Source organism: Cebidichthys violaceus, unplaced genomic scaffold (genome assembly GCF_023349555.1).
Source record: "Cebidichthys violaceus isolate CVI_PGR_0920_01 unplaced genomic scaffold, fCebVio1.0.p SCAF_3, whole genome shotgun sequence".
NCBI lineage: Eukaryota > Metazoa > Chordata > Actinopteri > Perciformes > Stichaeidae > Cebidichthys > Cebidichthys violaceus.
Window position 1 is genome coordinate 10016902 of NW_027176483.1, and position 15173 is coordinate 10032074.

The following is a 15173-nucleotide window of genomic DNA, read 5'->3' on the forward strand; positions in this document are numbered from 1 at the left end:
AACATGGTTTCACTCAGCATCAACAGGAGATTTTGTTGTTACAGAGACCCCTTTGATGTGGTTGTACTTTAACATGTTGGTAAGTGGTAAATCTAATGCTCCATTAAGCTCACTAAGAGAACAGATAATAAGAGACTGTGCGGGAGAAAGTAAAAGGAACTGCATGTCACAATTAAACTAATATGTCTGCTTGTGGCGTTCTTAGCTAAATGTTTGGTTTTGCTTTAAGAGCTAGAACAGGGAATCTCCGCCTTTGTGTGTCAGGTTTCTTCCTTTACAGAAAGCCGGAGGATATAAAATGCTGATGGAGTCCCTCTGTGTATCACGCTTTGGAGAGAAGCCAGTGTATGTTCCGTTCCACTGCTCTTGATACTGTAATCAGCATGCAAGTGGTAGTAGGCAGTCGGCTGCTGAAGTATGAGAGAGAGAGGCTCAGTGTTTGGGAGGCAGCGCAGACCTTAGATTGGATTGTCGCCTGATTTACAGGACATGACACTTCAGGCAGAATATACTGATTGTTGGAGCCAGAGGTGTGTTGTCTATTACTCATGCATTTTGAATATTAAGGTCAATAAAGCCAGTTTGGTATGTGTGTGTGTTTTTTATGCACACAAACTCCCACATTCCCCTCACCTTCTACCTATTGTACTGTATTTACTTGTGCTACAATCTCAGCCATTAACTCACCCGCGATTTGCTTTTCATGAGGAGAGGCTGCTCATGAAAAGCAAGTTTGATTTTGTTGCATGGTGTAGGGAGCCAGATCAATGCTGAGAGCGGGTTTGGCATCTTAACTGTGACCTTTTGTAATTGTGATGCAATGATTTTGTGAGCCTTCTCTTCGTCTGCCTTGTACTTACATATTCTTTCTCTAATTACTGTCAGATCTGCTGAGTCTTTCCTTGATCCTCTTTTATCTCCCTGTTTCTGTCCGTCTGCATTTAATGAAATGGCATTTCAATTATGTCATACTGTATTGCTGGCACATACAGTAGTCCTACTATCAGGATGTGTAGTAGAGAGGAGAAACAGCAGGCTTATCACTGTAAGTCTCCTTTTTGGTTTGAGTGACATGACTGAAGGAATCTCTCGGAGGACACTCTTTTTGATTTGGTTTGATTTTACAATCTGCTGAAATTGGAAATTTTTTTTTGGGTTCTCTACAGCTGTTAAATGGTAACTGAAAATATTTTGTGGTTGTCTATGTATTACTGATAAGATACTCATTATTCATGGATTGGTTAGAATTATTAAGAAATGAAAAAGAGGCACAATCACATAAAAAGAATGGAAAGATAATGTATGTAACAGTACAAGCCATAGAAATGTAAATGTCTTCGTCTCACATAGCGAGTTAAGAGTGATATTCTGTGATTGGTGTGATCTGTGGATCTGATTACACTTCACTGACTGCACATTAGTTGCGTCTTAGATGACAGACAAACGTGTGCTTCCAGGTCAGTTTGTCGTTTGACAAAAAACACACATGTCTAAAGGTACAAAATGCCTCTAAGAGGAGGGACATGTTCACTTTTCCAAAACGCTCAATCGCCTCAGGGTTTCCTATGAATAAAGGTTTCAGTTGAAGCTGTCTTTTTGTTTGTTTCTGTGAGCAAAAACTCAAACTGCAAATGTGTGTCGGTTGAGCTGATCAAACACATTGCAGTGACCCTAGTAATACCAAGTTATCTACTGTATTTTGGTTCAGATTAATGTCAGTGTGTGAGTGCTGATATATTTTATTTGACCAAGGTGAAATTGCCTTTTATACTGGACATACTGTGTATAGGTATTATATGTGGGATATATTATATACTATTCAACCAAAAATGGAAATATGTTTCATTATTGCTGGTATGAAATTATATTCTGGATGTAATTGAGGGGAATAAATGCCTTCCACCTTGAACATACTGCGGTATGTTGAGATCAAACCACCCGTATGATATGCAGTGAGCAGTGTAAAATGGCAAAGCTGTGTGGATTGAGAGTTTAAGGCCACCTAACAAGCACCACTTCAGTGTTTTGTTCTCATTGTAATCATAAATACAGCAATTACATACCCACATATACTGCGGTGTGACACAAAAGAAAAATTCACAATGTTAATAAAAGAGAAATGAACCCATAGTGGGTTTAATTTGTGTGATCCACCCTCATTCTTGAAAAAGAACACTTCACTAACACAGAGTATTTGATGGAAGGTTTTATAATACATTGTTTAACTAATATTCTATATTAAAATAAATAAATAAATAAAAACATTTTGTAACCTTCATTTTTTTCAGCAAACTATTCTTTAGACTCCAAACATGTTACCTGTTTCATATCATTACATCACTTTGTCTGGCGTAGTTATCAGTGAAAACCAGATGCAGGCTAGTGGACTGCATGCTGTTAACGCTCCTTCAGAGATTTATGGTTAAAAATGTGGTTGATAATGATAATTGAATCATTGTGGGCTGAGTCCTTTGTTGTTTCAGGCTGATCTGCATCCATCAATGTATGTAATGAAAGAAAAATGTTTATGTCTGTCTGAGCCACCAGTAACCATTCCCACTGAGTACCCCCCCCCCTGGATGGACTGACTGACTGAAAGACTAGTTCATTGGTTGAGTCACTGCAGCTGCTGCTCCTCCTCTAGTAGCTGTTTCTGTCTCCATCTGTTAGGAAGCTCATTCTTCACATCTCTAAATGAGGGATGAGGGATGGTGCATATTAAATAACTCTGTGTGTTGTCAGACTTTGTGAGACTGTTTGGCCATCTAAACCAATAATATCTCTATAGTGTAACTGAGCATGTGATGCCCACTCTTAGAATTTCTCAATTTACTGAAGGATTTGCTTTCTAATCTTCAAGAATTACAATTTAAGAATTAATATAATGTCTTTAATCTGCTGCTATTGTAGGTTCAGTGAATACCATTGTCTTTAAAGAGCAGGAAGAAACCGTTACATTTATTGCACTGCTTCTGCTCTGGATCCTTTTGAAACGTTGCTGCTGGAGGACGCTCTACTTCCCTGGATATTTTTAGCATAAGAGGAGCCGCTCTCTCCCTCCCGCGACAAGGGCAAGATTCATAATTTCTGTCAGAATCTATACCCTCAAATTGCATTACAGCAGCAGAGTGTGTCGCCCAGGAGCAAAGCCTGAAGTCCAAAGACTGGGTCATAGCGGCAAGGTTCCTTTTTAAATGCGGCTGAAAAAAGAAGTCACTGTAACTGTGAGTGGCTCTACATTTAGAGCCTGGGTTTGATGCCTTTGTTTATCTGGATTATTAACCACTGCTTGACTCACACTGTATTAAGTGAAATAATACCACTTATAATATGACAGCTTGTTTATAGTAATACTGGTGAACTTTAAATGGCAAGGGTCGTTCCTGTGATCGTTGTGTTGAGCTGAAGCAATGATTCATTAATTTATGAAACGTATGGAGGAAGTGATAAGGGTAGAGGCGAAAGCCTTTGACTTATTCATTATTTGAATTGCATTCAGGTAGACTCCAGATTCAGTGGGTGTTCTTTGCAAGGAAATGAGCACAAGGACATCTTGATAATGAAAAGAATATAGTCTCTGCAAGGCAAAAGAAAGTGGACATTTGGAAAGGTACCAGAGGGAATGGTTAATTTTATATCTACTATCTGAAAATAAAATGTGATAATAAAGCAGTACTTTAATATTTGTATTTTTACACCTTCCACACCTCGTAAAAGAATAATCCTGCTCCATCAATCATTCTTTTGTTGGCTTAAGAATATTTTATTTCATTTTTTGCATCTTATTCTAATCATATCATCCTCATGTTATTAATGTGGTGCAGGCAATCTGACAGAATGATGTCTCTGTGGCCCCATGTTGCTACTTATATGACAGCCCTTTGCTATTAAATATATGTATAATAATTTGCTATATGGTAGTTGTAAATCATGTATGCCTCACAATCACAGTAAAGATGTATTTATGATGATGTATGATTGATTAATGCCGACCACTTGTGCGCTGTTAGTGCCCTGATTCAATCCAATTCAAATTTGGATGCGAAGTGGTCAAAATTATAATTAGACTATTCGATTTAGAAAGAGCTTTCACATCTGGAGGAAATGACACACCTGACCTTGACACATCTCTCTGTTGTGGAGTTGTACAGAAATATAGTTCCTGGGTTGCAGTAATATTAGATTTGAATACGCAGATGATCAAAACAACAACCCTTATTTGCTGTTATGTGACCCTTCGTTTGTGTTCCAGGAAAACGTAATGGTCTCCAGAGACATACCACTATCCTGCTGCATCACCGACCTTGCTTTCAGTCGGACAGGGATAGCATAAATGGCTGATGTTGTGCTCAGAGTGTCGGTGCAGGATGTAAAAAGGAGGAAAAAGGAGATGTGATGTGGAGCAGTTTAGTCAATTCACATTTTCTTAACGCACATACGATTTAATCCTGCTGTTCTCAACAGTCTTGAGAACTGCTGAGGTCGGAATTACTCTCAGTCCTCCATTTGATGCTATCGACATACTACATGCTTAATTTAAACAACAATAATCCATCAGGCTAACCAGGATAATATAGCGTAGTAAATGCCAATTCAGTGAAGGCAGTCGCCACTGTGTTTTCCTGCTTCTTCACTGGCTATCCCAATGAGCTTTGGGGTTATTTTCCAATTTCATTACAGCTTGTTAAAATCCAATTGTCATCCTTAACAATAATTGTGCCTACTTTAGAGTTGTCATACCAATCTACCTTTTACCCCAGAGTTTGTGTAAGCAAGACGAGATGTCTGCATCAGCATCTCTATTTCTGTTTCTACTCCCAAATGCTGCTGAAGCAGAAAGAGTGTACAAAGCCTTGTTTACCAGGTAATCATTACTGTTCCTCCTGTGAACTCAGTTTAATGGGCTGACCTTGACAATCCTGTAACAATGTGTGGATGGTTTAGATTCGGCATTTTAAGAATAATGAATTACAGTATATGCACTATGAATTGTTCTTAGTTGCAAGCACAAGTGATTGTCTTCATGGATCCTGGTTTGTTTAGAGAACATATCTTGTATGCCACAGAATACAAAGTATGAATTGATTAAAGAGACAATAGTACGTTGACATCTGATTTGCAGCGGACAGTCTTGCATAGTATGGATGACACATACTGTTCAGTAATTACAATATGTTTTTGGATTTCACAGTTTGAAATCATGGCTGTGGCTCCAAGTAGCCCAGGCGTATCTCTTTCAGAAGAACAATTGATCTTGGCTTTTGTTGTACTCTGCATGTCCTACATCTTGTCCTCCACACTGCATGTGAAACACACAAGCATTTACTCTGGTATTGATCAAATAAAAACCACACAGTTGAAGCACCCCTGTACAGCATTGTTTGCCTGGTGTCCTTGAAAGAATGTTATTTGTTCTCATTCACACCCTGTTATGTTCTGGACGGTCATTCTGCTTTACATGCGTTGTTCTATTAGAAACTTTTGTTTCTGGTCCTGCTCAGGCCTGGGCCTCCACTGTTTAAGTAACATCCTTGGTTGTTGTGTGACAGACTGGTGCAGTGATTGCTGCAGTTGTTACTCTCGAGCTCTTCACTGCTGCTGATATTACAGTCAATCATTAGAGCTGTATCCTCTCCAGATGGCTCCTGCCTCCCCTGGTCTCTATTGAATTGTCCCTGTTTGGCTGCTCTTTGCCCATTTTCATGTCTTAATATTTAGAGTAGTGGCAACTAATTCAAAGCAGGACTCTTTTCTGATGGACTAGGGATTGTCATAGGAGATAATGTTTTGAAATTAAATTTTTTGGTCTACCTAGTGATCTAGAAAAGGTAATAAAATAGATAAGACTCAACAGATATCATATAAGTGAGTTGTTTCTCTTTGCTCCTCGCTCAGACGTGGATCCATCCATGCTGTAAAGCAGAGCTAATGAGGAGCTGGCTGCATTGGAGTGTTTGCACGAGGATCGTAGTGAAAAATGTGCTCTCACACTACTGTAAGCTCAGGGATTATCATTATCCTCTTGGGTTTCAGCATGTGGTTTCTGCAGTGCTTACTCTCTGAAGTGACTGATGCTACTCACAACAGATACTAAAGTGACTGTTGCTTTAGCAGTAGTCCGACGGTAATCTTAAGCAAATACCCGTTGTCAGAGGTAATATTGGCTTTTTGGCACAGACGTACCCGTCTGAAAGTATTGCAAAACTTCCACAAAAATACCAACATTTTATTTTCACAATCTATAATTTAGATGTGCGTGTGGGTGTCATCCGTGAGTCAATATTGTGAGCACATATGTGGCCTGTCATGTTGTCAGTCTTGGGTCTGAAGCTGCTTGTCTCGAAGAAACTATCTGCGGAAGTGCTGGATGACAAAAACTCGGTGGGGCTTCTCTGCAGGCCTGTAGAGGGGAGAGCTCATGCGGCGCCATTACCCCTTCTTCTTTGTACTCGTCTTTCACACATTGTATGAGGAAAAACTCAGGGAGGGATAGGGGGTGTTGGAAAGGAACCCATGGCCATGATAGAGCCACAGTCACAGGTGGGCTCATTCACAACGCCATCATTATAGAAAATGTACCTTTCAGATTTCCTCTGCTCTGACTAAAAAGGGGCCTGTGGATGAGCTGTGAATCCTGAGCACAAAAAAACTCTTTGTTTCCAAGTGCAGCTGAGATCTGAGTCATGTCACTAGGAATACTTGAACTTTTGCCATGGACAGAAATACTAAAATTCTTTTAGGGTTGAAGTACAATTTGGAATACAGAAAAGATGAAACGATTAGTAGAGTAATTGATTAATTGAGTGCCAGAAAAATAATCTGCAGCTATTTTGATAATCAATTTTTTTGAAGTGAAAAACACACAAAAATCCTTTCCTTCCAGTTTCTCAAATGTGAATATATGCAGTTTTTTCAAGTCTTCTATGATATTTATATAAATATATTATAAAACATAAGCAATTTGTTTGTTTTTTACCATATTCTTATATGTATGGACGGTTATTCAATTAGTAGAGACAGATTCATTGACAATGAAAATAATCGTTAGTTGCAGAGCTATAATATAGTACTGTAATACAGTGTAGTTCAGTACTTGAGAAGTTGAATAAATGCTGATGCACCCATCTTCTCAGAGATAGCTTGGTTAGCTTTGAATGAGTCATTTGTGTTCACAAAAACTGTAATAACTAGATTTTAGGTCTATAATGTGGTTTAGAATGAGGCAGCGAGCCCTCTGAGTATAGATGGCCCTATTTATTATGTTCATCCCTCCTCCTGTTGAAGCCAAGGTCAAAAAAGAGGAGAAACGCTCTGCAGTATCAGTCTCTTTCCTTTTTTGCGCATTTGAGTCTCAGAATATCTGAATTGATTCACCCTAATTGCAGTATGTGACAAAACACCCACTGATTTGTCTCACAGTGAAGTCTGCTTCTGGGGGAGAGTGCGAGCCAGGAGAAGAGTGAATAATGATGCGGCGGTGGAATGTCATTTTCTGTGTTTTGACTCGGCTCCCGTTATTGCTGACGATTAGAGAGATTTGCACAAATTTCCCTTCTTCTGCTGAAAGGTTATGTCGCTTGACTTGGTTCAGAAAACTCTGTACGCACACATCGCAATCAGGCAAAGGCTCCCCATGCACTTAACCCTTTAATATCAGCAGATCAGCAGGGAAGAAAGAGTAGCTGCTGACGCAGGGGTACGGACTAACGCACACATTCAATTTCACAGGTCAGAATGTCCCCAAGAAGATAATTGTGATGATTTCTTCTGTGCTTTCTGATGTTGTATTCTGCATCTGGGAGTTCCTCTTTCCACTTTGTTTTATGAGAGGACATTTTAATAATGCTTTGTCGATAACCATAACACAGGCCGTGTATTTGGGATTTTAGCCAGCACTATGACTCTACATACTCCGACACTTACATTATGTTTCTACTTATGTATTTTCCAGGTGTGTGGGTCGGTGAGGCCATTATACTACCTACCAAGATGGTGGCTTTGTCACTAAAGATCTGTGTACGCCAGTGCAATGTGGTGAAGACGATGCAGTTCGAACCATCCACGCCTGTGTATGACGCCTGCAGGATCATCAGAGAGAGAGTCCCAGAAGCCCAGACAGGACAAGGTTGGTGGATGACTCAAAAAATAAATGTAATTTACATCATTGAAATCTATATACATTTACATTTGCATGCTGTGTTTGACTTTGTGTTGCAGCCTCAGATTATGGCCTCTTCCTGTCTGACGATGACCCCAGGAAAGGAATCTGGCTCGAGTCTGGAAGAACCCTGGATTATTACATGCTGCGAAATGGAGTAAGATTAAGTCCTATAGTTTGGGGTGGGGAACCGTCAGTGTGACTTATCATCTCTTAAAGTGATATACATTTTTTATAGCTAACTGAGATATTTATGCCTCGCTGCTTGCTGGGAGCGAATGCAGTTTACTGCCGAGAACAGTCAGCGGGGTTTTGGATGTCATTGTGCTTCCTCTCTTCTCAGGATGTTTTGGAGTATAAGAAGAAACAAAGGCCGCAAAAGATCAAAATGCTGGACGGTGCAGTTAAAACCATCATGGTGGATGACTCAAAAACTGTCGGGGAGCTGCTCGTCACCATATGCAGTAGAATAGGTAAGTGATATTCTCCAAGTACTGCTAATATATGAATCTTGTCAAGCCACCGTCCAATGCTTGAATTATTCATCTCTATTTATTTTTAGTCCGAGTCATACCACTTAGCTTCATACTGAGCTGCATTATGTTACTGTGTTATTAGATGCTATTGAATTCATATTTAAGCAGAAGCATTTGTTAAGTACTTTGTAGCATTCATGTACGCTTGATAAAGTCCTAATCACTTTTTGTTCAGAGCACGATGGGCATGATTTATCAAGCTAAAACAAGCTTGTTTTTAATAAATGCTGAAGTGTTCTTCCTAAGGCCCAGAACGTGCCATCCTTTCCTGTCACAGAGGTGTTCCCTAAGCTGTTTATTTCAATTATAATGGGCTGCCATCAAGCTCAATTGGGTGAGGTGGAGAGGGATGTGTGCCTGGCAGATAGCTTTATTGGAAAATGTTTGTTTGGAGTAGGTCTTTCTGCTTGGCTTCTCCTCCTCCTCCTCGGCTCCCATTTTAGTTTGCTGGCTCTGTGCCAGCTTTCCTTCACTTCTGTTTCAAAGCATAGAGAAAGAGATACAAAAAAAAACAGAGAGAGTGCAAAAGAATTGCAGAGGCACTTTCTCTACCACGGCACTGGTTATCATGCCAGTTTGAAGCATCTCCTCCTCTGAGAATTCCCTGGCTAACTTGTACCCTTTTCAGGAATCACCAACTATGAGGAGTACTCCCTCATTCAAGAGGTGACGGAGGACAAAAAGGAGGATGGAATGGGGACGCTGAAGAAAGACAGAACGCTGCAGCTTCGAGATGAGAGGAAGATGGAAAAGCTCAAAGCCAAACTCCACACGGATGATGACTGTGAGTGTGAGCTCGCAAAACCCTCCAAGTGTCGTCAATATCTTGGTTGCTTTCACGGCCGTTTCTTATTTTTGCATGCGTGAATCTGACTCAACACCGTCATCTGGACATGTGCTTTATCACTCAAGTTTAATTTATTGCATGGACATATCAAAGTTTAATGGAATTACAACTGCTATCTTTAGCCCAGAGGACGACAATTATATTTTGAAGCATGCAACTGTATAAATCACATTTTAACTTTGACTGAAAACTAGCTTTCGTCTTTTCACAGAAAAAGATTTTCATTTCCCTGTGATTAATTTGGTTGATTGTCTGTCTAAGCTGATTGGTCTCAGGTTTCCAAACTGCCGAGTTAGTTTTACCATCAGTATTCTCCTCTAGTAAAATCTTTGGAAATTGAATGTCTATTCATTTCAGCGCGTGTGGTAACACAGTGTGTGTATTGATTGGGCAGTGAACTGGCTGGACCACAGCAGGACATTCAGAGAGCAGGGAGTGGAGGAAAGTGAGACTCTGCTGCTCAGGCGCAAGTTCTTCTATTCGGACCAGAATGTGGACTCGCGGGACCCTGTGCAGCTAAACCTGCTCTATGTTCAGGTAAAACAATTACAAACACTTCTCTGCTGGTGTAGCAAAAAAATAACAGAGAAAAGAGGGGATTAGCTACTGTACGCCCATATTTTTTTGCTGTTACAGCTCAAGCAGGCTAGCATATGAATTACACTGCAATGTTTGGTTTTTGTTTTTGTTTTTGTGGTGGGGAGTTCCAGATAGAAAAGCTGAACTTTGCTTGAGTGCAGCAGAACCAGCTGTGTAAACACAACATTGACATATCCTCATCTTATAAAGATGATAATGTGTAAACAATCTGTAGATTTGTCACAAGACACCCCTTCACATTACTTACTAATTACACTTATGCTCATTTGATCCATTGTTAATATAGAAATATTGATTAGTGCAGCTTTAAGTTACTCAGGGATTCCCATAACATTAGCCTCTTTACATTTACAGAGCTTTCCATTGAAAGTAACACCAGTGCTGCTTGTATTGCCCATTGTTGGGCTCAAACCTTGAGATGGCCAGATGTTTTAATGTTGCTGTATTATCTTTAACATGCATTATTGACAATATCCCTTTCAACGCCAGGGGATGGCATTGGTTTTTGTTTTTGATTTTCAAATTCGAAAAACATGGCTACAATTTTTGGAAACATTATTTACTAAATTGTCCTAAATCTTTGCAGTGAGAAATAATCTATTCAGCTCCTGAAACTTGTTTCTTTTATCACCGTAAAATACAGTTTTCCCCTTCAGTAGCTTGAAGGGTAACTAGCCTAAGTTTGGATAATCATCCTAATTGATTTATTTTGTATCAGCTTCTTCCAACTTTTCAGCTCACAATGTTTAGACTGAAATATTCAAACATGTTTTTATGGCTCCACTTTCCTTCAAATTTAAGTATTCTAGATATCTTGTGCATTTCCTCAAAATCCAGTCTGACTTAGTTGGTGCCCTTAGAAACTTTACAAACCCCACTACAACTTCAAGGACTCTGTGGGTTTTAACAATGACTTTCCACTGACCAATGACCAACCGGTGATTCAGTGGGGTTGACGAGGTTATATCTATTATTGCATAATAGTTGTTCATAAGGTTCAGGGGTTTTCAGAGGCAGTGAGTCATATCAGTATCTAAACACTTCCTGTTTGCAGATTTGTCCAGCATGCAGCATATATCTAGCTGGAGAGAGATATATAGTTCTGTGTGGTTGAGGTGGTGTGTGTTTAATAAATAAGTGTCTTTCTCGCTCTCTGTGTCTCTATCAGCTGAGTCCGGTATTGCACTAGTCTGGGTTTGCTCACTCCACACATCACTGCATGCACATTAACCCCTCCTGGAAACAGCATCCTTGCTCACTCTCCCACACAAAATCTCTGCAAAAACTGCACTCTTAGAGATGTGTATATATATATGTATATATATATATATATATATATATATATATATATATATATATATATATATATATATACCAGGTGTCTGAAATGTGTGTAGTCATACGAATTTGACTCTCTTCATCTTTTCGATGCCTGCTGAGTTCCTGAATATGTTGATAAAAGGCATCCAGCCACCCACCCTCCCTGCTTGCTCCTGCTGCTCTCCTCCCTTCTATCTGTCTGTTCCTGTTTTTGCCTCTATTTTTCTTACCCTCCGTTTCCTTCCTTTCCAGTTCGCCTGTCTCCACTCCCTCTCCATCTCCCACTCATTCTGACATAATCGCACACATCCCCACCCTGTTACCCTGGCACACATCACAACGCGGTGCATATCATGCTCTCCGCTCAACACAGACTCATATTTCCTTTCACAATAACAACCCCGCCCCTTGCCCCCGCCTCCTTTTTGCCTCTCCGTTCTATCCTTCCCCATCTATCTTTCCCTCTCGATCTCTCTCTGACACACACTGGGATTGTTACACAGGCAGATCACAGAGACTCTTCACATGGCTTTGGCTCTAATTTGTCACTGTGTTAAAAAGGCCAAACAGAGCCAGAAGAGGGATCTTTAGCAGAGTGGAACATACCCCAGGCTTGTCTTCCACTTCTTGTCTTCTTTTTTTACACAGCTTTTTACTTACTCATTCAGAATTCCTGTAATTCTCAGAAACTCAGCAGGATTGAGTAATTGAATTCAGATTGCGTGGATGATGACATTACTGCTGGCTTTTCTTTGACAGAGCATCCCTGCGATTCAGCGATGATGTCAAATGTTTATTAATGATTTGAGGCTTTCATGATTTCAAACCCACACACATACACACACACACACACACACACACACACACACACACACACACACACACACACACACACACACACACATAATGGAAGCTCTGCCAGTAACAGACTAATCTCCTTTACTACTCGGCCACTCCCTTTCTGTCATGTATTTGTGCTAAGACCAGGATAAACCTCTGTAGCAATAGCATCCCCCTGTGTATCCTGCTCTTTGATTTTGCTCTGGATCACTTTAGTTTATTCTGAAAGCATACTATTTGTACCGTGAGACAGCATAGTCCAAAGCAGGGACGGATGAAGAATTTGTCTTCAAAATAATATGTTGTCCTGTTGCCTCCTGACATTTCATCATGTTTTCTTCCATCGTTAGGTCTGTAAGAGCTTGTGAAGCATTTTTGCTTTATTGGAAATGTGAGAAAATAAAGAAACCAAAGGTCGGATTTGAACCAGGCCAGTTCAGGTACAGAACTGCAGTTTAATGAGTCCCCAGGATGCCCCCGAATACAACTATGTTGTCTGGCTCATCAAGCTCTTAAATATTCCTTTACTCACTGATTTATACCATCCTGATTGAGCACTGTGTGCATTTAGTCGCTTTAGTGTAGCCCTATGTCAGCATTTATTTTGAAGGCTGCATTATACTCTGTGTGCTGAGCCATGGTGGACAAGTTGACCTCAGTGTTGTAGCCTCGGGCTGTATGTGTCCCAGCCTCCGATGTCTTGTGCTTCACTTCCGCTCGTGCAGCTCTAAAATGTCCCTAAAACCAGCGCCTGTATCACTTGCCATATCCGCTCTGAGAAAAGTCAAGGTCGGTCCTCACTGTCTTATCTGTTAATAATTCTGGCGGAATAATCTGGCCAGTCATTTGACCAAATAGAGAGACGTGCATCTGTAAATTGTCTGCTTCATCTGATGTTTGCTTATTGATTTGAAATGACCCAGCCAATAATTAATTCAATGTTGATCTTAATCTTTACTGTATGTGGCAATGCCAAACTGGATGATATAATATATACCGCACTGTAAGCAAAGTATATTGACATGCCAACAGTATCCCATTTTCTTAATCTTATCCAGGTTTTGATCATATGGAAAAGGCTTTGCTCCATATGTGTCCTGTTTGCATCAGCTGATTGGCCTCAGCTGTTTCATACTTCACTGTTGCCAGCTCATTCACAGCTTTGTGGTTATCACCTGACTGGCAACTTCCAATCATATTCAGCAGGTGTCCAGGGCTGCCACCATAAATGACACTTCTCACTGTACACGCTGATACACTCCTACTCCACTATAGTGTTCTTCCTATCACCATTTCCTTCACATAGGTGGAATATGAATATTGATAGAGACAGACTGGTTGTTTACCCCCTTGTTCATTCTTCTAAACAGGCTAGAATCCAGGCAAATGGTCATCTGTGTATCAAACTGTCATTTCCGGACCTGAATGACGCAGCAATTTAGGATGAGCCCACTTTGGTTTCTGACTGCTTGGCCACTGTTGCATTTACCACTCTGTAGAATATTGGCTCCCTCATCTTTTTGCCAGTAATGGAAAGTGAGTGCAACAACCGATAAAATGTATCCTTTGCATTACCGGTGTAATGGTGTTATCAGTTTATGGTGTGGATCATACATTTTTTTTTGTTTTATTGGCAGATGGAAACTGGAGTTGAGGATGTATCAGTGAAATGTGGTTAAAGTGTTTGCATCCAACAGTATCCTAGTTTGAATCAGTGCTCCAGCAAGCCCATCTGAGTTTCTCAAAACCAGGAAAGGCGTGACCTGGTTTCTGAAACCATATTTACATATGCAAATGCATAACTACGATACTCCAAAAACATGATAATAACATACTATTGTGCATATTAGTATACACAGCAGCTGTGCTGTACTCTACTTTTATGTGCATCTGTGGGACAGATTGTAAAGTTAATGCAAACCCTCACTGAGGCTATTGCAAACTAAATATTTTTTTTCTAAATAACTGTTTTTTTTTAACAAATCTGTGCCAAGCAGCAAAACCTAATAGAAATTGTCAAATTTTACATTGACATCTTAGCATCTTACTTTACAGTAATACCGTCTAGTGAACAGCAGAGTGAATGGCATGTGTGAGGGCTAATTTTAGAGTGTCTTTTTCTCTTCAGTAAGAGCTTACTGTATGTACTCCACTGTGAATTGCACTGGGGAAAGGACTTGATTGTGAGTGGAGGAGATTGTTGTCCTCATTACAGCAGTAAGCTGCCGCTTAGTTTTCCATTGATGTAATAGGACGTAAGAATGAGCCGAGTCCACGCTGTGCACTGATATGCTAATGCTAAAAATCACTGATGGAGTCTCTCTCACTGGCATCGAGCTTTTGGAGCCATTAATTTTGCAGCAGAGAACTAGAAAGAGGGAGTGGAGAACGCAGCACACACTGGCAACCATTTGACTGATGTCGAGAAAGGTTTCTCCCTTTCCATTTACCTAAATGGGGACGATAATGTCGACAGCCTGGCTGAAAAAGCATTGAAACATAAGTGATGTCCCTAGAGCACCAAACAAGACACAAGCTTTCTTCTTCTTTCTTTTCTTTTTTGCTCGGTGGAAAAGAAATCCCGTCATTAGATCTCTTTACATCATATTGAGGGCCCTTCTGTAATGCAGATGGGATATTGTGAAAAACTGATACATTTCTGTTATGTGTTTTTTTTTTTTAATGACACTTAATGGGCTGTGATGATAACTTGTCAGAGCTGTTACATTTGAAAGCCAACCGAGTGGCTTTTATTGTCACAAACAAATCTTATTTGGCTCCCCTGCGTGGATGAGTCTCAGTGATGATGTCCCTGCTCTAGAAATACACTTAGTCATTCACTTAGAAGACATCCTCACTGAAGCCACAGTGC

At 40.2% G+C, this 15173-nt stretch overlaps 1 protein-coding gene across 1 annotated transcript in view; it reads left to right on the plus strand.

Annotated features, from left to right (window-relative positions):
- The window catches only part of tln2b (talin 2b), a 75018-nt gene that overhangs the window by 20397 nt on the left and 39448 nt on the right, over positions 1–15173 (plus strand). Inside the window, exons 2-6 of the mRNA XM_068722645.1 lie at positions 7952–8125; positions 8218–8315; positions 8502–8631; positions 9323–9478; positions 9936–10078. Of these exons, the coding sequence (XP_068578746.1) occupies positions 7990–8125; positions 8218–8315; positions 8502–8631; positions 9323–9478; positions 9936–10078 (663 nt within the window). The 5' untranslated portion in view covers positions 7952–7989. The remainder of the gene's footprint in view (positions 1–7951; positions 8126–8217; positions 8316–8501; positions 8632–9322; positions 9479–9935; positions 10079–15173) is intronic.